This window comes from Monopterus albus, unplaced genomic scaffold (genome assembly GCF_001952655.1).
Source record: "Monopterus albus unplaced genomic scaffold, M_albus_1.0 scaffold232.1, whole genome shotgun sequence".
NCBI lineage: Eukaryota > Metazoa > Chordata > Actinopteri > Synbranchiformes > Synbranchidae > Monopterus > Monopterus albus.
Window position 1 is genome coordinate 170,723 of NW_018128112.1, and position 25,361 is coordinate 196,083.

Here is a 25,361-nt window from a genome sequence, read left to right on the forward strand (position 1 = left end):
CACTCTTTCTAAACCACGACCATAACCCTACAGTAGTACTCAGAATGAGATGTTTTCTAGTTATCATTAAGTGGCGATTACTTACTTTACTTTCTCTGCTTTGAATGCAATGCATTTTTAAATGCTACAAAATGACCCTCTTCTTTTTCTTGATGTACATATTTTCCCAGTATTTGTCTTCCGGGGGCTTTTGAAAACACTGCTGTTTCAGAGTCAATTCTATAATTTTAGCTGCCAGCACCTGCTGACATCTTCAACATGATGGATTACCCATCTGAAGCAAGTTTCAAGTCCCTACAAGTTAATAACTACCCCAAAGTTAAATTAAAGTTCTGACAGTATGGAAAATCTATTTAAACATCTAGAAAAACATCTAAATACCTATAATATGCTTTTATACTAGGAGACTGGTAACAGTTTTTACTTAAACTCATTTGTTTCTAGCTTCAGAGTATTGTTGGATTTTCCTAGAAAACTAAACCAGTAAGTGTACAGTATTTGGATGAGCACAGGAAAACACTGCTGAAACATTCTGTCTCATGTGGCTGCTGAGCTAATGTCTAAATAGGCATATCTCTTGACTCTGGGAAGGTCAGTGCCATAAAGAAAAAAAATTAGAAAAATACTTCCGGATATTTGAGAAGATAACCTGGCAGCTCTCTCTGATCCAGCTCTCTCACGCTGCCTGCTCTCCACTACTGCACTTGCAGAAAATCAATGCTGAGTGACTGCAACTGTATCACCATGCCACCCCCCTTTCCCAATCAATATCAGTCCATCAGGATCCTGAGGCTCTGACCTCCAGCACGGCAAGGCTGCATACCCAATTTTCAGCCTGATCTGGGACCAGAGTAGATCTCCCTCTCATGATAATCCCTAATTAAGAAATAGAGTTTTAAGATGTATATTTAGTTGGTCTATTCCTCTATGGCTGCTTATTTTTGACTCAGTATGATCACTCCTTCTCCACTTGTAGGTTACCACTACAGATGTCCACAGTGACAGCATCACATAAACGTCATTCAGAGGCTGACGCCACATGGACCCACTCTGCTCTGCTGTGTGAATGCCAGTGCCTTTGTACAGTCGAGGTTTCATACAAATGTGTCACTGTATTCTCACAATAAACTGTCACCATGTGTGTCAGCCCTGTTTATTCTTGTCCAAAAATAGTGAGAATGTTTATAGAAGCATTACTTGCCGTATATAAATGTTCTTTGCGGTATTTGGCATGTTTGTTTAAAGTGCTTGATGTAGATTCATCATCTTGCAAACCTCTTTTTCATCAAAATAAACCCTGACTTGGGAAATCAATTAATGCAACACTAATGATTGTGGGAAAACAAAGGACAAGACTGTGCCTAAATCCAGATACGACAGATAAAAATCTCATTTCACTCCAGTGACTGTTAATATTGACCGCAGGCTACTGGTTTCAAGAATATATGATTTTTCATTTGCTCTGCTTATTTAATCATGTGTAGTGACATGGTAACCTAATTACTGTATCCCACTAAACTATATAGTTTTTTACAATTAAGCCAAACAATTAAAGCTACAATACATCCGACTTTACCTTTTGTTCAGTTTAAATAACTGCATTATGTCTATTATTATTAAGCCCTAGACAACATATGCAGCCAACGTGCTGTGTGTGCAACAGGACACTGGAGAGGTGATGCCAAACTGATAATCTTGTTTAAATGGCAAACTGGTTAGTCAACCAAGTGTAAAGCTTACATGGTAAAGATGGTCAAAAGGAAGAGGGTGAAGCAGGGAAGGTACTATACTGTAATGTGCCTATTTTACAAGAGAGATCTGGCCAAAGTGAGAACTGTAAAATACTGTATCACATAGCTGCATAAAAACACATCATAAACTTACAGCACATATTTTGGTTTATGATCAAATACCTGCAAATGTAGTGACAATCTCATTTGCCTCCACTGCACTGTTTTGTGGTAATTCTGTCAGCATGCTGATGTGCTAAGCCAAGATGTTAAATATGATAAAGTAGAAAATGATAAACATGAACATGATAACACTGTCATGTGAAAATGCTGGCGTGCTAGCATTAGGATTTATCTCAAAGCACTGCTGTGCCTAGCATGGCTGTAGCCTCATTTAAGTTGGGATGATGTACAACATATTACAAGATTACTGAGCATTATTTGAAAACATACTTTTATTTTTTAATTATTGTTATTCATTTATCAAAAAAGAAACCAATACCGGTACTGTAGGTATTATTTCTAAAAATATAAAGAGTAAAACATGCTTGATTCACAATGCTTTGGAGTCTTTAATAGGCACATTACTGTATTCAACACAGATTAAATAGACAATAGTCATGTGTTGTGAAGAATGAGGCTTTTATTCACAGCTAAAAATAGCTTTTGCTACAGTGAATGAAAGACATTCTTGTGTCTTCATCAAGCTGTTTTGTTCATGTTTTATACTTAGAAATTATTGCCGCAATTCCCTTTGGACCGACAAGCATGTAGTCAAAGATTTTCAGTGTCTTGGTGGTACACAATTTCCGTTTTGATGCCAGACTAGATAGTTAAGACTGTTGTGGTGTGTTCATGGCAGTGTAAGTCTCTCAGAATACTCCCAGTTTCCACCAGAAACTAAGGCACACTGATCCAGCTGGCTTCACAATAATGCCCTGCAATCTGTCAACAATCAAGCTTCTTCTCCAGTAAACGAGAAACTGCAGAGCTGCTCTCAGTGTCTTAGTGAAGAAATACTGTAGTGTACTGAAGCGTCCCTGTACAGTACAGTTTGCATGCATAGAGGAGGTGGGTGGTTTAGAGGCTGGGGAGGGAGGGGGGTGGTTTAGAGGCTGGTAAGGCAGCCAGTCACTCTGAATCCTACACATCACGTCCTAATGCTGATGAGGCTGAACAGGCAGACAGCCCAGAAGCCTGACAGCTCCCCACTGCAGTGGGCACTGCATCATTAATAACAACCTGGTGAATGAAATAAACCCAGACATTGATTGGCTTTCTGCCTTTTCACCAGGTTCTCTGCCTGAGCTAGCTCCATTGATGTTGGATATTTTTATCTGCTTATTTTTAGCTCCACGTTAGCTGAATACAACCAGTGCTGATTACTTTGTCATTACATGTGTACCACCACCATCTCCACAGCAGTAAGCATCACGAAAACTAACTGATCCAACAGGGATGAGATCCCACTGTGCACTGGACCAGAAGTTGTGGAACAGCTGGTTATTGGTTAATTATATTTTTGGAGATATCCCTCTAATAAAGGAAGTTCTGCTGCAGTAGGGAACACCCATAATAACAGCCTTCAATAGATCTGTCAGTCAGGGCTGAGTTTGGGGCCAGGACAGTTCCCTAACATGTTCATCCAGCATTTTCCACCCTGTTCTAATTAAATTTTCAGCACCTGTTCCACCCTAATGTTGCAGGATGATTTCATCCTCTGTAATGATGCAATCTCCTGGCCCTGGCAGCCAAGCCAGTGCAGAAGAGGGAGAGGGGAGGAGCCCACCCATCATTTGTCGGCTTTTACAAGTTGCTGCCAGACTGTACATTGGAGCTTAATTCCATAAATGCATCAGGGCATCAGAGGCTTTTAAGTAGGTGTAGAGTCTTTCACTGCTGCTGTGTTGGGAGCAACATGTCATGTTATATTCTCTATACAGCCACAGTCATACAGGGCCTTTGATACCACTTGAAGCATTTGTATTCCCTCGGATACAACTGTGATTAATTCTATTTTTGATTCAGCTTTGTCCTTTCATTGTTCTTAATTTAATTCATATATTTTGTGCTGCCTTTGTTATTTTGGAAGCTCAAAATGATCTCAGATACAGTATATGGCCTTTGTTTATGTGGCTGTATACATGAGATATGTGTGTATCCGTGTCTGTGCTGTGTGAAGCACTTTGGTACACACCGTGTTTTTAAAAGCAGCACATAAATCAACTTAAACTTGAAAACACACTAGCTGCTACATAAACACAAACTCCCTGGCCAGAGATATACGGTAGAGAACTTGCTTGGCACCTGATGATTAACTACAGGAACCAGACCCCTGAGGAGCTAAACTCCACTTAGCAACCGAAATCCCATCTAACCAAAACATCATGTAGTGACAATGTAATCAAACAGCCATGCATCACAAAGACAACTTTTAGGATTGCTCTGTGTGCCTGGGCTTTGCTTTGACAACTGTCTGTTTTATGTGATTTGACATAACTGAAATGTGTCTTTAAAAGATGACACAGAGTGACACTTAGCTGCTAAGCATCAACTGGAAAGTTGAAGCTCGGGGCATCAACATGTATATATTTTACATTTATCCTCAATATGGCAAGTGTTACTAGAATTTACAGTAGTTAGAATTAAATCTACCTGCAGTGCACTACAAATTAGGAACTTTGCCATTTCTAGTCCTGATTAGTATAACACTGTACACTGGCTGCTTGCCATCACTCATGTGAAGAACATGCCCACGTACAAATGGGCCTCACCAATGCATAACTCTTACATGTATGAAAAACACACATACTAAAATAGGCCTTCCTGTGCATGTCCTTGTGTGTCTCTGCAGCCCAGATGGCTAAATAGTGGGTGTCTTCCTGTTCTCTGGACCCCTCCTTCGCTCCTTCTCCCTATTCACCTCTCTCCTCTCCCTCCTCCTCCTCCTGCTCTCAAGGCTGAGCTCAATCCACCCCAGCCGTCCTATCCTTGATATCTCTTCTGTCTCTGTCTCCCTCCTTAGCAGCTTTCACACAATGCCTGACACTCTGCTGCTTGGCCTCCCTCCCCGGGCCAGTGCTAAATGGCCAGATAGATTTAGGAGCATTCATCACTGTAATCATGCTGCTTAATTATTCATAGGTTCCATCAGCCTTCTTCCTGGTGTGGCATGTAGTTATTAAAGAGTAGCAACATTAGTCTGCCATACTCTCATTGTGCAGAAGGGACAAAGGAGGATAAAGCAGGTTAGCTCTGCACATTGACACTCATCATACATCTCTCACTAATGGCTAATTGAAGCCATTAATTTTCTATTCAGAAAAGACTGATGGGCAGAGCGGAAAATATTGCACTGTGTTTTATGTACTGTTCTACAGCTGCAGATCACATATAGCTGTAAAGTCACTAACTGAATTTTACACCGAATAACTAATTTCAGTTCTTGACAACCAACCACTGTGACAGAGGCTTTAGGTTGCAGAAATTGCTGCATCCCCCAAGTCAGGCTTCATCCGACCAGATTACAGCGGTCCAGCCTCCAGCTGGGCACACTGGGAGCAGATGGCCCTATAATCACCAGGGTTCATCTAGGTCTGAAACAGCAGCCAAAGCCAGTTCTCAATGTTTGATTTCATTTCAAGTATAGCTTAAAATAGAGGACATGTCAGATGGCATCACCGCAAGAGACTCCATAGATCTGGAGGCCAGCAGTGCCAATCGTTTCATGACTGTTGATCCAGTACCAGAGTGGCATATCCTTTACCACTCTGGTACTTTAGCCTATTTCTTCCCATCTAGTACGTTAGAGGCTGGTGCAGCTGGGGAATAGTAGAGTCAAGAATGATTTTCCTCTTCTGTAAAGGTCACACTGTCTTGCTGGAGTCACATGCTCTTAGTTGGATACAGACTTCCCCAGTGGTGGAAGAAGTACTCAGATGTCTTACTTAAGTAAAAGTAGCAATACCACAGTCTAAAAATACACTGTTACTAGTAAAAGTCCAGCATTCAAAATGTTAACTAAATAAAGGCACAAAAGTATTAGCACCAAAATATACTTGAAGTAGTAAAAGTACTCATTTTGCAGAACGGAACATTTATCATTCATGTACAGTATATCATATTATTGTTTTATAATTACTGATGCATCATTGTGTACATCACATTCAGTGCTGCGGCTGATAAAGGTGGAGCTAATTTAACTAGCCTATAAGCTTATGATTTGAATTACTGCTGGGTAACTTGTGAATTTTCCACCAGAGGTCAATAAAGTATTATGATTATACTGTAATGTTTGTATTAATTTGGTTCTGAAAAGTAATTAGTAACTAAAGATATAAAAATAAATGTGGTGCAGTAAAAAGTATAATATTTGCCTCTAAAATGCTGTGAAGTATGAAGTAGCACAAAATAAAAATACTGAGTACAGATACCTCAAAACTGCACTTAAGTACAGTAACTGAGTAAATATACTTAGCTACTTTCCCCCACTGAATTTCCCTGATGTACAGGGGAACCATGGGTCTCACCCGAAGCTCCAGACCCACAGAAATAGAAACTTCAGCTTTCCCGACTGGGATTCACATGACTAATTTTCACACATCCTGCTTCTCTCTTTCTTTCTTTATATTCAACTTCATTGTGCACACACCTGGATTTTACTGCCAGACAATGCTGTTAAAGCTACTTTAAAAAAAACAAAAAAAAACAAACATCCTGTCTTTCAGCTGCGTCCGTGGTAAAAAAAAAAAAAAAAACTCCAATACAATCAGTACGGCAAAACAGGAAACTCCCACAGATAAAAAAAGACTGATATCATGCGTGGTGTTCCCAGTTCTATGGAAAGCTGGTATTGAGCAATATTCGTAATGAGAGAAGTGACTGTGATAGTTGTGTTGCACTGAGTAGGCTTCCACCCACATTACAACATGCTTCTTCTGAGTCACACACCATGATGACGCCACGCTACGCACGTCTTCTGTCCAGAAAGACAAAAACATAGTTAACCATTTCCACAATTCTCTTTGCCACCGCCACCGCCAGCAGACACGTAGGTGACAGTCAACTGCATCATGATGTTTCATTAATCCAGCCCCTGAAACACTAAATGGCTGCGAGATCCGACTTCTTCAACACACTCAAACTGGAATGATTTCATCTTCTGGTAGCCCTGTTGATGAATTTCTCCTGTTACATAACACTGTTGAACCTTTCTCAAAGTTAAGCAACACATCATGGGAATGCCAATATATTACTGCCAAACACTGTGAGCCTGCAGATGTGATTTCAAGCTGAAGAGCCACCTCAGGGGATTGAAGGAATCAGCGGCTTAGCAGAGATTTGAACACTGCAGGTCCATCTGAAACATCCTAATGTCAACACAACTGCCACTGAATCAGGGATTTTCTGCGAGCAGACTGAGACTGACACAATGCAAATAGGCTCTCCAAATCTGCCTTTATATGATAAATACATTCAGAGGGTTTGAGTCATATCTAGGACTCAGAGGTTCAGATTTCTATTACCAAGTGTATGTTGTGTAGTGTCACAGCAAAAGTGTATATAAGATAATTATATCCCACAAGCAGTTGTTGTATTTCTCCCACATAGACCAAAACCTCTTGGTTCAAATGATGAAAAACGCACAAATATGTCAAATAATCATTATCCTGAGATTACGACAAAACAAGAGCAGTATATACAATTCTGACATCGAAGCACTCCTACATTTTAACGGCTGACAGACGAGCTTTGAGCTGGATTTCTGAAACTGGTAATCCACCTCAAAACCAAACACTTTAAAGGAGATTGGAAAGTAACACTATTTCAGTTTCAGAAAGAGGAAACACATTTATTTCACAGTTTGGAGAAGTATTGAACTAGTCTGCATTTTATGCAGAGGGAGATAAGACTGGCGGTCTTAAAGCAACAGCATAATGCCCTTGAGCATGTTTTAAGTAGATTAAGGGAATCTCAAAGCCTAAACGAGGGCACGTTTAGGTTAAAAGACTGTAATAATTGATCCACTTAAGAACAGACTGTCTTTCTAAGGTCTCTGACAAACAGCGGTCAGCCAGCATCAATAAGATTCGCTTCTTCTTGCCTCCTTTATGTCTCACACCCCGGGCCTTTGTTGCCTCTCAAGTGCCTCACTCTATCTTTGACTCTTTCCTTTGCTGCTGATCTGGGTTTTCTCCTTTAGAACATTTATCTCTCCCCCAAATTCTGCTTTTACTTTTCCTCTTACTTCCTGCATATTTTTAGTCTTGCACACAGATTTGTCTACTCTGCATTTCAGTCTTGTTAATACAAGTACACAGTCTGGAGAATTTTCTTAAAGCTAACAGCATCTTGAAGTAAACTCTATCACTTGAAACACATGAAAGTGCTTCAGAAGTGAAAAGCTGTAAGTTAAATTTTAAATTATCTGCTCATATTCGTTTCAGGAAATGATGAGCTCTTTGGGAAATGTATGCATTTCATGACCTCCGGTGCTGCTATCTTGCTTTTTATAATTGTAATTGCTTCTTTTAAATTTAAGCAGGCCAAACTAATTACTGTGCTGACTTGAATATACATATACAATATAGTGGCAGAGCAATAAATAAGTAGAGACTTTCAATAGAATATAGGGAGATATACCACATAATACGCTGGCTGGTGACTGAGGAGTGGGAGGAGGGGCAGAATGGAGAGAGAACAGAGGTTAAAGCATTCATATAGCTCTTCCCTCTGTCTCTTATTTATGCGCATACACAATTCTGATCAGGCTGTGTCAGCTCCCCTGGGAGCCTGCCTAGTAGACGCATCTTATGAAAAGGAGGCTTTGAGATTATATACTGTATGTTGGGTGAGCTTCATGAGGAGAATGTGAGGTGGGTGAGGTGGAGCCAGAGTAATGTGTACTTGTGTGTATTTATTAATATTATATCATACTGTATACATTTGTCGAGGTGGGGGAGTGACCAGGATGCTAAAATCAATAATCAGTGTTTTTATTAGTGGTACAATAGGGACCCCAGATCCATACCATAAACAGTACAACACATTAAGTGTAATGGTATGTACTGTACATTACATTTAACTCAACTTCACAACATGTGGGTTTATTGCTTTCATTTGCAGGTATGTGGTGCTGCCACAATGGGAACAAGCTGGTCTTTATCTCCCAGAGAGAGGTTAGATTGAACACTACTGCTCATAAAAGAGCCCAAACCCAGCTGGGTTACTCTGACTCCGTTGAAGTCTAAATACATACTGAGGGGGACAGCTACACTCCAGGTCTCTCGGAGAACATGGTGCCCTGCATCATAGGCCTACTGTTCATGGAAATAAGGTGCTCTGTTAATGAACAGCAGGATAAACAGCTAATTCTGGGTCCAATGGGACTGGCTTGCCACTTACATTTACAAAACAAAAACCAAGGGTCTTCTAAAGACAGACTTGATGGAACAGCGCTCAATGTGCCTGGTGTTGCTCTCCCACGTTTTACAACAGCTTCCACTCACTTGCTGTCCACTTCATCTGTTTCCCTTGTTTCCATCAAACCCATAAACATGTTTTTTTTTTAGGCTCGTACGTTCTCCCTCTCAGCATCACTTGGCCACTGAGGGTGGTTGTCATGGTAACACCACCCACAAGAGTCGGCTACCTTCCTTGTTACCGTAGCAACTGGTTCCCTACAGAATTTCAAGTGTGTCACTCAGTCTCTCTCTCTCTCTTTCTCTCTGTTTCACTCCTGCTCATTACCAGTTGGCCTCTCTCTCTCTTTCTCACATGAAAGAGTCCTCATATGTTTGGCTCAGCCTCGTATCCTCGGCAGGTTGCTGCTGGCTTAATGGTTGTTTGGCTTTTCTTATCACTGCCTACTGGTTGTTTACACACCACTTAAATTACTTATGCAATACTGGGCCCTGCTATGTTGGCTATGTTGTCTCCTCCTGGTATACATTGTGAACCACAGTACAATTACAGAGTGTAAATAACATTTCACTAATAGTTTCATACAAATATAAACAACAGGCAAGGCATCTGACCTTCAGACAGCAGGTGCATAACTCCAGAAACAAAGGTGAAAATTAAATAAAAATACAACATAATTATAACTCACTTTAGTCACTTGACAAAAATATTAACTATTATGAAGGCCAATTCATAATAAAAGCACTTATCAAGCTGATTCCCTCGGATCCCTGTGCTTCAGGGTCACACAACCAGCATGTTACAAATGATCTTTCCATTTTACTTCAGTTTGTTTAATTTGTACGTTTCTGCTGTGTACCTGTTGGTAAATAGTTGAATGACAGTAAAGTGAATCTTGAACCTTAAATTGTTATCAACTTCACCTACTATCTGTCCTCCCAAGACTTTACCATCTTCCTCAATTAATGTTAAGTAGCAAGGCACAACTGCTATGCTATCCATTTGTTGAACATGAGATGCTACATGTTTAATTTTGAAGGTCTGCAATAATTGTCTTCAATATTGTTGCTGAATTGACCATCTTCCTTTGTATCTAAAAGCCCAGCTCTGAATTGTTGTGGAAATTGATGTTACTGGTGAAAACAATGTTGCTGGTCAATGATTATTGATTAAATTGATGTGTTTTTGTGCTTAAACAAATGCCGTGTAGTCCATAGACAGTCAGCTGATAAGTACAGAGCTGAGATATTTGAGAAAAACAAAGAATTGCCTATGTGGATGAAACTGCAACATAGAGCACAATGCTAGACGACTTTTAAACTGTATCTGACTGCTTGTATAAAAGTACATTCTGGTAAGGTTTCTGCTACGAATGTGTCATGTTGCAACATTAAATTTGGTTTCTCAGTATTGACAATTTTTGTCTGTTTGTTTGAGTTCTCTGATATACACTCACTGGTCACTTTATCAGGCACATCCCTTGCTAGTACCAGGTTGGTGTAAAGGGATGGACATGGTCAGAAACAATACTCAGGTAGGCTGTGGCATTTAAATGATTCTCACTTGGTACTAAGGGGCCCAAAGTGTGCCATGTAAATATCCCCACATCATTACACCACCACCAGCCTGAACCAACCGCTGATACAGGATAAGCTGGATGGATATGTACTTTAATATTGTTTACGTCAAATTCTGACCCTACCATCCGAATGTCACAGCAGAAGAAATCAAGACTCAGACCAGGCAATGTTTTTCCAGTCTTCTGTTGTCCACTTTTTTTGAGTCCTTGCAAATTGTAGCCTCTGTTTCCTGTTCTTCGATCACCGGTGGAGCACCCGCTGTGGTGTTCTGCTGCTGCCGCCCATCTGCCTCAAGGTTTGTCGTGCATTTAGAGATGCTCTTCTGCGTACCTCGGTTGTAACAAGTTGTTATTTGAGTTACTGTTGCCTCTCTATCAGCTCGAACCAGTCTGGCCATTCTCCTCTGACCTCTGGCATCAACAAGGAATTTTTGCCCAGAGAACTGCTGCTCACTGGACATGTTCTCTTTTTCAGGCCATCCTCTATAAACCCTAGAGATGGTTGTGTGTGAAAATCCCACTAGATCAACTTTCTTCCCTGTTCTGATGCTCGGTTTGAACTTCAGCAGATCGTCATGCACATACAGTATCTACATGCACTGAGTTGCTACCATGTGACTGGCTGATTAGATAATTGCATTAATCAGCAGTGGAGCAGATGTACCGAATAAAGTGGCCGGTGAGTGTATATCTGGAAGAGAAACTGCCACGACACAATATTCAACGCAAGCCCTAGATGTTTCCAGTAGCACTAAAATAGTCTGATAAATCCACTGACAAAAACAATGATAACTGAGATCATGTCAGGCTGACATGTCCTGTCTTGCTTTAGCCTTCTGAGTGTTATATTAGACTGGGGCCACACTGGTGGAATAACGCATGCTGCCTATGCAGTCTGCTGGTCTGTGCTGCAGAATCACTCAGCAGATTAAATATTAGTGTTATCTCATTTCCTCAGGCAATGATGTCACTACATACTGTCTAAAAGAAAAAAGGGTTAATGACCGATACAATCTGCAAAAAAAGAAAAAAGACCCTTCACTGGGGCCTGGAACCTCCATTTGTGCTTTGTACTTTTATTACATTCTTTTTCCAAACCACAGCCAGGCTCATTTGAAGTATCCAGCTTGTCAGTCAAGCTTGGGTGAATACTGGCTGTTAATAGCTTGATCTTGGCAAGTATAATGACCTTGAGCTGAGAAAAGAATGAAATGCTACTCGTCTCTCCCCATCACTGACTGAATCCCATTGTTGATGATTAACAGCAGCCACAGTAGCACCTGAGTCTCTTTGTTATCTATATATAATCTATATTTTTATCTATCTAGTCTAGCACACTAGCTATACTGTACAAAACCTAGGCACAGCCAACAGCAGACAGCATTTGGGGAATCTATAATTGGGTTGTGCTGAATACTGAGCATCCACACATATGCCGTGACAACAGTTAGTTGAAGGGAAGGAAGGGTAAGTTTGAAATGGCTTTGCTGAAATGTGCACTCCTCTATTCCATCCTGGAAGCCAGTAATACTGATAGGTAAACAACTACTGGCAATGATTTAGGTACCACATTGGAGATAACACATTTTTTTCTCTTAAATACTGAACAAAAAAATGTCTCTTTGGTTGATCATATATGTATTCATTAGTGAGTTTAAACTAAACTGCCTATTTGATGTAAAAAAATATGTCCTAATTGAACACGAAATGCCAATTAACTTTATTGCTGTCACATATAGCTTACAGCTGAATGCAACAAGCTGTCAGTGAATAGTCAGAAAGCATTCTGACAAATGTTAGGACATTGGTCAAAAGGAATTTGATGTACTGAGGAAAATATTAAGAATAAAGAAAAAAGACAAGAGTGGGAAAGTGCAGAAAAAATAAAATTAAAACTCAGGTGGAGGCATAAATCATTACAAAAAAATCTAAGGAAAGAAAAAAGATGTCTCTTGCCACTAAGAATAGCTGAAGAAGATGGAGAGGCAGAGGCTGAGAGAGTGGATGGGGAGGGGGTGAGGAGTGCCATAGGGATGAACAGAGGAGGATGGGGCAGGGACCAAGAGGAGGAGATGGAGGTGGTGGAGGCAAGGGACAAACACGAGTGGGGGTTATCTTTTGTGTCCTGTAGTACAAGACTGGGGCGTGGACCTGGCCTGCGGGGAAGTCGGAGGGGGTGGGGAACTAAAGATCAGGTAGCATGAATATAGAGGAATGGTGCTGGAGTGTTGAAATGGTGCGTGACAAGTGCTAAAGTCCCATCGACAAGCGGGAGCCCAGACCTTTCCACGGCCTTCAATAATTGATGCAGCCTGTGTGGCATGCCATCTTTATACAGCAGCAAGCGTGTTGTGAATACGTGTATAATTCAGTTATTTGTAAGTGTGTGACCTAACTGTATGCATATGAGTGATTTCTACCCAACAATGCCACTGTACCTTTGTTACATTTCAACTGTTTATTTAGAAATGAGCTCTTAGTCCTTCTGATGAATGTTTTGTAGCCAATGCTGCAAATTATGGCAGAGTAAAAACACTCTGCCAAAAGGTACACCCGCATCCCTCTATAACAGCTTCTAGTGCTCTGTTGTAGAATATTAATACTGGTCTGATCAGTCTTGGTAGACCCAGCAACCCCACACTCTCTCAAACCCTGCAGCCAGGGCCGTTAAGGAAATTAGATTTCCTACTTTCATGCAATTCAGTGCTTCACTCCGACCACCAGGTTTTTCTGTTTCTGTCCTCCCTGGTCTCATTTCAAGGCCACCTGTGAATACATGCACATGACAGAGATGGATCTCTCAGCTTTCCCGGCTGAGCAGCAATAGGGCTGGGTTCCTACATTAGCATGTACTCCACCCTGCAACCCACATTAACATCCTACATGCTCTACATCACTTACTCTCTCCTCCTTCACCCTCACGCTCTCCGTTTCTCAAATCATCTGCCGTGCCAAGGCAATCCCCCTTCTCTCTCTCGCCACCAGGCCTAAATCTCTTTCACTGCACTCTCTCTTTTCCCTCCTGAACATGGAGGACAAGTGTTATCGCCACATTGCAGATGTTTTGCAGGAGGGCGGGTCGGCTCCTCAGAAACCTCCCACTGGCTGGGGAAGGACTAAACATCTCCCTTTGCCCTGGCGTTAAACTTTTCTGCAGAAATCCACAGCGTTAGGCTTGTTGAGGCAGTTATGTGGGATGTGAAGACCTTGGCCTGCTGTGATATCTCTGAGCTGCAAGACTCCGAGAGGAGACAGAGCTGGATGTGATCAGGATGGCTGTGCTAGCCTCTCAATCCCTCTGGGTGACACTAGACAAACTTATGACATGTGCAAACACACACACACGCAGACTCTTACTGTACACACATCAAACACACACAGTGCCATTTGGACTTCAGCTTTTACACAGGTGCAAGCAATCATATCTGATCTGCAAGTACTCAAATCGATTTGAGGACTTGTTCTACCTGTCATGATGAAAGCAAGCTTTCTAAAACTGAAAGCAGCTTTAATCTAAGTTCTGTTTTTGTTAATCATTGATTATATGTAACTTACAAAAAGCTCTGTAGCCTGGGAAGACAGAAATGAACTTATCAATTACAGTGCATCAGTTTATGCATGACAGGCTACAGAGATGACAAAGTTATGAACCTTTCAAGCAAATATGATTAATCTCTGAATTGGGAATGACTCCCTTTCCAAACAAGATCTGTAACTTGAAGTATTTCTCAAAGGCCAGAAGGCAAGATTGATTGAGTCACTGAAACTAGGATTTGGCAGTTTCCCTGAACCTCTGAGGACAGCGATAGTGCAGTTAATGTCATTTTATTTTCCTGCAAAATAAAAGCTGGATGAACTCTACGCCTGGAGACGTAGAGTCTCAGCAACAATTAAAATGAAATCCCCCCAATAATCACACAACACAAGACGCTGCTTCGATGTTGTTGATCCAAAGGGTGTGCCATTAGTTAGTTTGTCACCTCTGGTAACAGCTCAGTTGCTAAAGCACATTCACAGCACTCCTTTCCTCTGGTACAGTGTGGCTCTGATTTGACAATGACTCTGCAGAATTTAATCCAGGTCCTGTGTGTGTGCACTGCACTTTATAAATTTGGAAAGGAAGCCAGATACAGAGAATGAGGGGAGAAAATGTGAGACAATAAAACTGCACGTTTTATGCCCACTGGCACACGGATATAGCAGAGAATAGCAAGCGCACAGGAATCCATTAGTGGAACCCGATTATCACTTGGCTCTAAAATTAATTAAGCAAGGCAGTGTGTGTGTGTGTGTGTGTGTGTGTGTGAGAGAGATTTGGTTGTCTTTATCTCTCTTTTTTTAACAAATCCTCTTGTGTTACTGCATCGAAAATCAGATGGAGGTGGGAGGTGCATCCGTCTTTATGGCTGTATTCCAGCACAAGTCCTGATATTGCTGCTGGTGGTGATGTGGTGGTGGTAGATGGGAGGGGGTTGTACACAGCAAATGTGTGACTCATTAGTTTTATTTAATCTCCAGATACACCAAAATATGCTTCCTGTCCTTTTTCTCTCTCCTCCCGTTCTTTCCTCCCTGGATGCTTTCCCAGAGCCTCTACATTTCCAGAAACCTGTAGATATAGTAGCTTCATTTCTGGGTCTGCTGCTGCTGTTCTCCAGCAGCCTCGATGAGCTGGAACGCTCAGGCTCAGGTTCACACTGCAGTCTTTTATCTTGATAAATAAGTTGACTAAAGCTGAGCATACCTGTAGTCCCTCATGCTCCCCACCACCTTTATTTTTAAATCATAAGTACACACAAGTGCACTCAACTTATGACTATTTCCTAAATCTGACTTTTGTGTGTGGGAGTTTTTGTTTGAGCTCACTAGGGGAAGTCGGGCTTTGTGTTTTGTTAAGTGAGTATTCACAACACCAGTGGGATTTCTTAATGGTTATGATTTTAAAAAAGAGCAAAACTTTGGGTGGTATGATGATATACAGGCTGCTGCAAGGTGGTATAAATTTGTCAAATATCAGAACCGTTTCTAAAGGAGTAGCATTGGTTAATGTCCCTAGTGTATTAGACCATAGCAGACAACGTTACAAATCAATGACTAGGACTGCTATGAGTAACAATATTAAGAGTATTCAATTATTGTTTTTGTTTTTTTTATAAATGCATCACCACGATGAGGTACCTGAATCTAAATGATTTAATTTTTCCTGATTGGCCAAAACAAGATATTGCCACGTGATGATTTTATCCAAAAACAGTTTCTCCACTGATTTTCCTGTCATGATTCTGTCCCTCCTGTTTCCGGTCTCGTGATTTTATTTTGACACAACTTCCTGTTATAGCCATATTACAGCTACGAACCTTTTACTTTAATCAACACTCACTGTTTACACCTGTTTTCACCCCGTTATAAGCAGCTTTTCCCCACACTAGAAAGCTGCTAGATTGTTCTTGACTCCCGATCAGACTTTCCAGCATTATTTTTGTTGCTTGTATTTACTGTTCTGACCCCGGATTGCCTTTGACCACCGATTATTGCCTAACCCTCTTGATTCTGTTTGTTTACTGTGCACCGACCATCAGACTCCCCTTTCTGACCTTTTGCTTTAGATTCCTTGGCTGTGTGAGTTTGCCGACTTTGACCCTGGACTGGTATTATCAACTCGAGTGTGCTTTCTGCACTTTTGTATGGTGTACTGTTTATTGTGCTCAGTAAAGAGAAGTTATCTGCTACATCTCTTCTGGCATTATAATTGAGTTCACCATTGACATTGTTGGCAGCTTCACTCACCAACCCTGACATTTCCAGGCAGTTAAATATGGTAGGGTTGTATGATATGGATAAAATCTTCTAGAATATGTAGTTTCATGCCATGACTATAGCTAAAATAAAGTTAGTGGATAAATTGATAATCAGTTTGGCAGGTTTGGTAATTAAAGAGCCATTTAAGTAATTTTTAAAGCAAAAAAAAAAAGAAAAAAAATCCAAACACCAACAATATTGGCTGGCTGTACTTTTCTCTGACAGTAAACCGACTGCTTGAGAGTGTTTTGGACAAAACAAGCTGTCTGAGCTTTTTATTTTCTTTGTTAACCCAGCAAATATCAAGGTACTTCATCACTTCATGTAAAAATGATAAAAATATAATACTGTCATGAAACTCCATGAACTGTTTACAAAGCTGACAAATTTGTATCTGTATTTATGACAAAATTACATTTTTATGAATTGCCCATGTCTATTAAAGATGGGATTTCAAAGAGTATGTGGAACCTGCATAGAGGCAACAACACACACAACACAACACATTTGATGTTATCTTTGTTATCTTAGCTCTTTCTTCTCCCCGCTGACGTTAGAGTATGCTATTAAAGCGGTTGTTTTTGTTGTCTTTTCATGGATAACCTTTAGTATCAGAATGGGAACACTTCAGTATATCAATTAGCTAAATGCTTTGGGGGCTACTACAGGTCCTGAGATACCTGGGAAGCCATTTCTGGACTTGAAGTATGGCACACAACCTGACACCCAGAATGATGCCAAATTTGTATTTCAGATAAAAATCACTGTCCTTTGCTAATTTAGATTGTCTGAAAATTACATTTACAAGTGTAATTATACTGTATTTAGACAATATCCTAATGAACTAACAATATATATTACACTGTTAAAGAGCAGTCAAAACACATTTGCCTAATTTTTCAACCAAATGAATGTTGAGTAAGTTTGGGGAAACTGATAGTTTTATTAGGACTAATTCCACTGTGTAATCCAGCCAGCCAACCCTCTCACAGTGCAATCTTTAATGGAAACCTTCATGGGCACGTGTCCTTGTATGACACTAAAGCCTGTTCCTCAGTATAGCAGTAAATCCCACTAAGGCTCTTAAGTGAAATTATTTCAGAATGAGAGGAAAGGCTTTATGACTTACAGACCCTCTGTATAAGATGGCTAATAAATACACATCTCACAAATCCTCTTAGGAACTTTGGCAGTCTCTGAACCAACGGAAGCTCTATATTCGATCTTGTGCATCAGGAGCAGGTTCATTCGCTCTTTATTTCCAGATGGGAAAGCGTATTTGACCTGCACCAGTGCTCCAGCTGGGAGATCATGACTCATCCTCCCTCCACCTCCCTCCTCATTTCCCCTCCACATTCACACCCACCTCAAACACCACCAAAAACTGCTCCTACATGAAAGTGCACATGCTCCAACCTGAATTCATGCCTCAGTGCTATTACAGAGGGAGACGACGGAAGGATACCTGAGGAGTTATTGAGAAATAAAGGCCATCAAACTTTGCTTCTGTTGTTAGTCATGATGAGACAGGACGTGGCCCATTGATTTGTGGCTCTATACAAGAGGCTTTCACTTTCTCCTCTCTAGCTATTGATGGAGACAGATGCCAATAGGATGATCCCATATCTCTCATTAGTATACTCTGCATCACTCCCACATGCTGTATGTCCAGTGATATATCAAACCCATCCCCTGTTAAACACTTTAATCACATGCATTTTAAAATGGAGGGATGACAGAAGATGAGCCACTGAAAAGCTGACAATCAAGGTCCTGATTCTCACTGTAAGACTGGAGTTTTCTAATTTATTCAGTGTTATTCTATGAGGACCTAACACAACGGAAGAGGAATATCCGTGACTTCATCCTGCTCAGGAGCTGCACCACTCCTTTAAATGATGAATCCAAGTTGATTTCTGCCCCTGATAAGGACAGATGGGATGCAACGAACTGGGATTTGTTCTCCATCCATCCTGGCCTGTAAGGCCTGTAACATTCCTTGTGTCAGATACAGGCCCAAACTTGACGCAGCAAGCCAGATATACCGTAAAGCACATATTTATTAAGTCTCCTATATTTATGTCGAGTGTATGAGCCCGAGTGTGGGCTTCCATTTTTATCTTATTACAGTATTTACAAATCCTTTCACTATAACTGCGTTTTAGTGGACGTTGTGTGCCATTACTCTTGTTGACAGAGGACGGTGTTCAAGGATGCATTTACAAATTAAACCTGCCCTAGATAAGGGTGCGTGTCAGCAATATGGAGATATGAGGAGCTGCATGCGTGGCTACGTCGACACAAGCAAAATTACAGCATTTTGACCAAAACGTGCACAGATTTTCAGATAAACATACAGAAAAAAATGCAATGCGCCATCGCTGAAAAAGATTCAGATTGTCTTGCTCTTACCTCGTTTTCCCACACACAATAGAACAATACAGCCATCAATACAGGTATTGCGGTATGTCCCATTTTCTCGCCTTATTTTGTCTCTTTTTTGACGAAGTTGCTACTGTAAAATAACTGAGTCCAACATACGACGTCAGGTTACATCAGCCGAAGTGATGGACACTGCGTTCGTCGGCGCCTTTCTGCGATATCTCCTGCGTCTGCGTCTTGATCGCTCTTGCCAACGGGCTCTCCAATGGCAGCCTGGGCTTTTATGTGGATGAAGTCTGACAGAACCAAGCCCTATTTCTGCGGGTATTTATCACAGACATTTCTCACGGCGTCCTCGCTGTGGCTTGGTGAAGAGCGACATCTGGTGGTGACGGGTTGACAATGTACGGCAGGTTCACAGAGTGTTACAGTTTAAAGGAATAATCTACCCTAAATTAAAATGCACGCTCTTTATAGTCACTTCTGCTTAAGGTAAATGATGGAGCCATCCTGAACCTGGTCCACTGTGCAAGATACAATTCACAGCTGGCAATCAGATCACATCTGGATGTCATATCTCTAAGGAAAAGGAGTTGTCCAGACACCGATATTTGCAGGCCCGCAGATTTTTATTGATGCAACGTTCTGACCCTGAATGCCTTCCTCAGACAAACATACATATAAACAAAAAGCACACTACATATACGGATAAATATGACAGCTCCACTTACAATCAAGAGATCACCTGATGATGATGACCATATGATGCTATGGATCATAAGAAAATATATCTTATTATCTTAAATCCAAAAGAGACCACATAAACATACATTTTGTTTATTTGCGTTTTAAATAGGAGAGTGTAAAATGTAGCGATTGTAAATTTTCTCCTCATACTTTTCATTTTCTTTGTGATGAAATATCCTAAACAGTGACTTATTCGGTGCAATTTACTATCCAAGTGTCAGAAGATAAAGCTAATGTGTAACAAAATGATTAAAGGAATAACAAAGTTTAAAAAAACTTCTTTCTCACAAAATTGTCTATAAAGAGACTAAATCAACCTGCCAATACTGCAAAATACTGCAAGATAAACCACTGAGAAATAACCTGCAGTTTCTTATTTTGAAAAATTTAGAATGTTAATTATACACGAATGCACCAAATATTTTGTATTTTATATGCAGAAACCGAAGTCAATACGCAGCCTACATTTTAATTTTATTTGTAAGGAGATCATTTAAGTATGTAATGTACAATCCCACAAATGATTCACCATTTTTGGCAGTAATATCCACAAACGGTCAGCAGGGGGAACACACAGTATGAAAATAAAGATAAACACTTCCTGTTTTCATAGCTGCAGGAAGCCCCTAAAGTGAGAAGCAGCAGGTAGTCGATTATCGATGCCCTGTAACCTTAACATGTCAATGAATACACATGGACAAATATCAGCTGCGGTCTGACAGATCACTGGAGCATTACCTGATGATGGGGAGCATGGCTTTACCCACTGCATGCTCCTGTGTAGCTCCAGGTATTTGGGGCGTGGTTTCTACAGAAGGTGTTTTTAACATTTCCAGGTTGTGACACCTGAGGAAGAGGCGTTAACCAGGTGCCTGGCTCCAACGACAGCAATCACTTTTACTCTTCTTAGCGCTACTAATTTGGATTCACCACTTTTTGAAAAGGGAACAAAGTGAAAGGAAACAAACGGAGTTTTCTGGGATCCTGGTGGACTCCATTTGGAGCGGCTTTGGAAGATGAATTCCGCCAGATACGACGTAAGTTTAGTCAAATGTCACACGTCTACGTTTGTGTCTCCTGTTAGGGACGGTCACCGCCCGTTGTTCCTCTTAACAGTGACAAGATTTTACCACGTCTCCAGAGTTTGTTGGGCCTGCAGTAGATCTTCTGTTTTGTGTAGGAGCTGTGTCTAAATGAGAGTTTACACACAGATGCCTACATGTAGTGACTGACATTTTGAACAGGGATGCACTGAAACTTTGACAGCTTCTATGTTGGAGTTTTCCCTGTATTAGGGATGTTTGAATGAATGATTAAACTAGGCCCACTTGACTAATGTTTAAAAATTAGTCCTCTTGTCGGGTTTTTTTTATATTATGGCCAGGCATTTAAAGACAGATATTAAAGTTGAAAGCTGAGAATGTAATGTTAATATGAGTGTGAGAAAACGAGAAATTAATTTATTTGCCTTCAGAAAAAGAGGTTTTTGTAAATGTGTGTAATTATAAATTATGCCTTGTACAGAATATAGTTCACTGTATTTCCAAGTTATGTTTAATCTTTTTCAAATCTCCTTTTTATTATTCCTTACAGCATACTTGTTTCATTAAGTTATTAAGTAATAAGTTATACTTTTCTGTGGTAAAATGCCATCAGATAAGATAGGGGCATCATCAGACACTGCTGACTTCACATTGATGTTTATCAGATAAAGTTCATTTTCTAGAGAGAAATTTCTTAATGCGGTATGAGCTGCTCTATGTAAGTATCTACTTCTAATATACATACCACTCACCAACACAATGCTTGTGATCTGGATGCGATAATGATCCTGCTGTTAAAGAAACATGCATCGAGGCCTAGAAAGCCTCAGTCAGACTGTGTTAATAGTTGTTACATGGCTGTTTTTGTTTTTGCTGAACATATGGAAACATTTCTTTTGATTTAAAGTTGGTCAAATATCATTAATTGTGATGAATCCTAAAATACAAATGGCATAGTTTCTCAGCCTAAGGCATTATGTAGCCTCACTCACTGAGTCGCATTCACACCATTTAGAAATTCATACGTTTCAAACTGGCTGTTGTGTGCACTGACAACACTGGTAGGCATATTTCTTGGTGAAATATTGAATTATTGATAGAAAAGGTTTTTACTTGAGTATAACGTATATAATATTTTATAACCTTTTGCAATTGTTTTCATGGAATAAAAGCTATTGCTACAGTGAGTTACACTGTTTTTTAGAACAACCAAGACAGCCTCTTAACTAACAATCACCATGCTTCTTAACCTGTGTTTAATATTTAACCATGCTTGTATGTTAAATAAAAACAGGATCTGAAAACTGACAACAGGTATTTTGCCAAACGTATAAGTCAAATTCACCTGGATCATGCATACATTATGTAAATACAGCTCATGTTAACTCATAATTCAGTCCTGGTTAAGAAATACACCGGGCATGGGCAGGAAGATAAAAATCTCTTTGAAAAGGCAGTTCCTCTCAAAGTCAACCTTTTTTTTGGCAGCTTCATGAAAACAGTGTGGAAATACTCACTGTAGTACGATAAAGTACTTAATCGACTGTAAGTAACTCAAAACCTTCATGACACAGGAGCATAATTTGTCATAACAGGATGGATGAATACATTATTATTATGTTTATATATAGAATATCTTTTTTACATTACATGGATAGACCACACAAAGCTAACATTTAAAGTTATAAATAGCCATTAGAAAAGTTGCAAAATGCTGTACATAAATCTCATTAAAAGACCAAAGTTGCTATGCTATACTTCTGCTCTTTTTGATTCTCAGTTGTTTTAAATTGCATGAGCATTAGTGAAACTGTTGATAAAAATTAACGTTTTTGCCTCTGTTAATATTTTATGGCTTAATAAGGTCACTCGTAGATACTGGATCAAATGGGAACTCTGGTTAATGCTGTCAGGCTGCTCTCAGTTTGTGTGGTAACTCAGCCTAGAAACCAAAGAATAGTTCTTCAGGCAAGGCCATACCGCTTTCCTTTTGCATCTCATCCCACAGTTCAATGGTAGTCATGTTGAAACTGAGCAACAGAAGTGAAGTGAACGTGGCGCTGATGTCTCTTATTGACTGTATTGAATGATACACTCACAAATACTGGCAAAACTGTTTAATGTTAAACAAGTTTAATTGTTTGTAACTGTGTTGTTTCCCCATTATCGGGGCTCTTTAGCTTTAGCCATCCTTGGGCACATATGGGAGTCTGCCTCCACAACAGGGCAACAGCAGTATTGTTTCTTGCTTCAGTCGTGCTTAGTTCCTTAGTGAGGAACCTGGGGTGAGGATGATATGTCATCTTATTTACTCCCAACCAGCCTAGCTCCACTTTGAACAGCGAGGTGTAGCGCCACTTTTCCTCATACTCAGTTTCCTGGCTGATGGTGAGGCTGCTTGAGGCTTCTGCCAGCTAAGAGATACTGTATGTGTATATGTTTCTCCATACTGAAAGGAATTATGAGATCACTGATGCCTAAATAGCAGTGACTGACTTTCATTTGATTTGCGCTTTTGGTTGCAGTCTCCAGGCTGGTGTGTCTTGATAAGATAGATCAATGCTGGTGAGCACAGACCAGCCATATGAAAGCTTTTCAAAAGGGAACACCTTTTACTTGAATTATTATTTGTCAATCATCAATTATTTTTTAAATGATACAAAATATAAAGTCGGTATACTGATCTTACCACACCGCAGGCTGCACCTGTGCGACAGACAAGAAGGATGGTTGTGTAGTGCATCAATGCTGTCCACACCCAGTTAAGACTAGGGGTTGGGGATTTGATGTGGTGTTGCTGCTGCTGGACCCGACTGACTGAAACGTGACTGCCTGGCTGAGACATGAAAATAAATGGCTGAAGCCCAGAATTCCTTAGGCCTTTGTTTCACACCAGCCCATTAGATTTGTCCTGGCATGACTGTTGGACAGTGAGCCAGCATGAGTAACACCGAGACTCTGAAACTGACGTATCATCCATTATTAACTTTATTATTTACACCTGTGGTTTTCCTGCTGTGATGTCATGAAACATTAGGAAGGATTAACACATTGAATTAGAAGGTGGCTAGAAAAAAGAGATGATCACAAATTTCTGTCTAGTGGTGAAGGCATGTAAGAATCTATAGCCTCCCCCACAATGAAAATAATGGGGCAAAGATGGGGGGAAAAAAACGGCTTTAGTCACACACACATAGGTCATGCAAGATACCTGTACACTTTTGTGCCTGTGAGAGACTGAGTCACAAACCAGTTTCACACAGTTTGTAGGATGTTAATTTCTCTGTTGTGTTGGTTAACACGCCTGTCTGTTAAGATAAATATGGCTGACAGTCTGGCATGTTTAGAGAGTCAATCAGTCATTAAAAATAGTCAGACGGCTATTTACTTTACTTATGCACCGATCAGCGCTAACATTATGACCACCTTCCTAATACCGCGTACACAGGAGTCAGTGCAGCAATCTGTCGGCACTCGTGTCACTCTGCAGATCACTGTGCATTTTGCGTGAATCCATTTGCTTCCAAAGATCTACTGTCAGGAAGAGCACACACATGCTGAACATTCAGTGAAAAACCTTGGTAAAAGGAGTGAAAACTGTGGTCACGAGCACAAGTTAGGAATAATGTTTTAGACCAACATTTTTAGAACAGCCTCCCCACTCTGGGTGTGACATCACCACTGTAGCTGCTGAATGTTTCTCTTCATAGAGACCAATGTACAGTGTTTCTCATTTTCAGCCTTTTTAACAAAGATTCAAACAAAGTGGAATCTTTTGAAAAGGACGAATGAAATTTAAACTTCAATCTACAGTAGATCAACCTCATCATCAGTGACCATCCATGACCCTGTCACTGGTTCACTGTTTGTCCTTAGACACTGTTGGTAGGTACTAACCACTGCAGACCAAGAACACCCACCAAGACCTGCAGTGTGGGAGATGCTCTGACCCAGTCATCAGCCATCACAGTTTGGCCCTGGTCAATGTTCACTTGCTGCCTAATATACCCCACACACTGACAGATGCCACTGTAATGACATAATTAGTGTTATTCATTTCACCTCTCAGTGGCCATAATGTTATGGCTGACTGGTGTAGTGACACTCAAAATGTGAAATATTGCACAGTGGAAATTTACTATAAAAATGCTGAATACTGGTCCAAATATACAAACCCGATTCCAAAAAAGTTGGGACACTACAAAATGTAAATAAAAGCAGAATGCAATGATGTGGAAGTTTCAAATTTCAATATTTTATTCAGAATACAACATAGATGACACATCAAATGTTCAAACTGAGAAAATGCATCATTTTAAAGGAAAAATAAGGTGATTTAAAATTTCATCGCATCAACACATCTCAAAAAAGTTGGGACAAGGCCATGTTCACCACTGTGTGGAATCCCCTCTTCTTTTTATCACAGTCTGCAAATGTCTGGGGACTGAGGAGACAAGTTGCTCAAGTTTAGGAATAGGAATGTTGTCCCATTCTTGTCTAATACAGGCTTCCAGTTGCTCAACTGTCTTAGGTCTTCTTTGTCGCATCTTCCTCTTTATGATGCGCCAAATGTTTTCTATGGGTGACAGATCTGGACTGCAGGCTGGCCATTTCAGTACCCGGATCCTTCTTCTACGCAGCCATGATGTTGTAATTGAT

The 25,361-nt window shown here is 40.4% G+C and overlaps 2 protein-coding genes across 3 annotated transcripts in view; one reads left to right on the forward strand and one right to left on the reverse strand.

Moving 5' to 3' along the window:
- The window catches only part of aplp1 (amyloid beta (A4) precursor-like protein 1), a 32,050-nt gene extending 12,800 nt beyond the window's left edge, over positions 1–19,250 (reverse strand). Inside the window, exon 1 of one of the 2 annotated variants that reach the window (XM_020620079.1) lies at positions 18,943–19,250. In XM_020620079.1, coding sequence (XP_020475735.1) covers positions 18,943–19,005 — 63 coding nt within the window. In that variant the 5' untranslated portion in view covers positions 19,006–19,250. The remainder of the gene's footprint in view (positions 1–18,942) is intronic. The other variant, XM_020620080.1, reaches the window with a different exon arrangement.
- Positions 19,251–20,353: 1,103 nt separating this feature from the next.
- Positions 20,354–25,361, forward strand: part of st14 (ST14 transmembrane serine protease matriptase) — a 26,738-nt gene continuing 21,730 nt past the window's right edge. Inside the window, exon 1 of the mRNA XM_020620112.1 lies at positions 20,354–20,696. Coding sequence (XP_020475768.1) covers positions 20,676–20,696 — 21 coding nt within the window. The 5' untranslated portion in view covers positions 20,354–20,675. The remainder of the gene's footprint in view (positions 20,697–25,361) is intronic.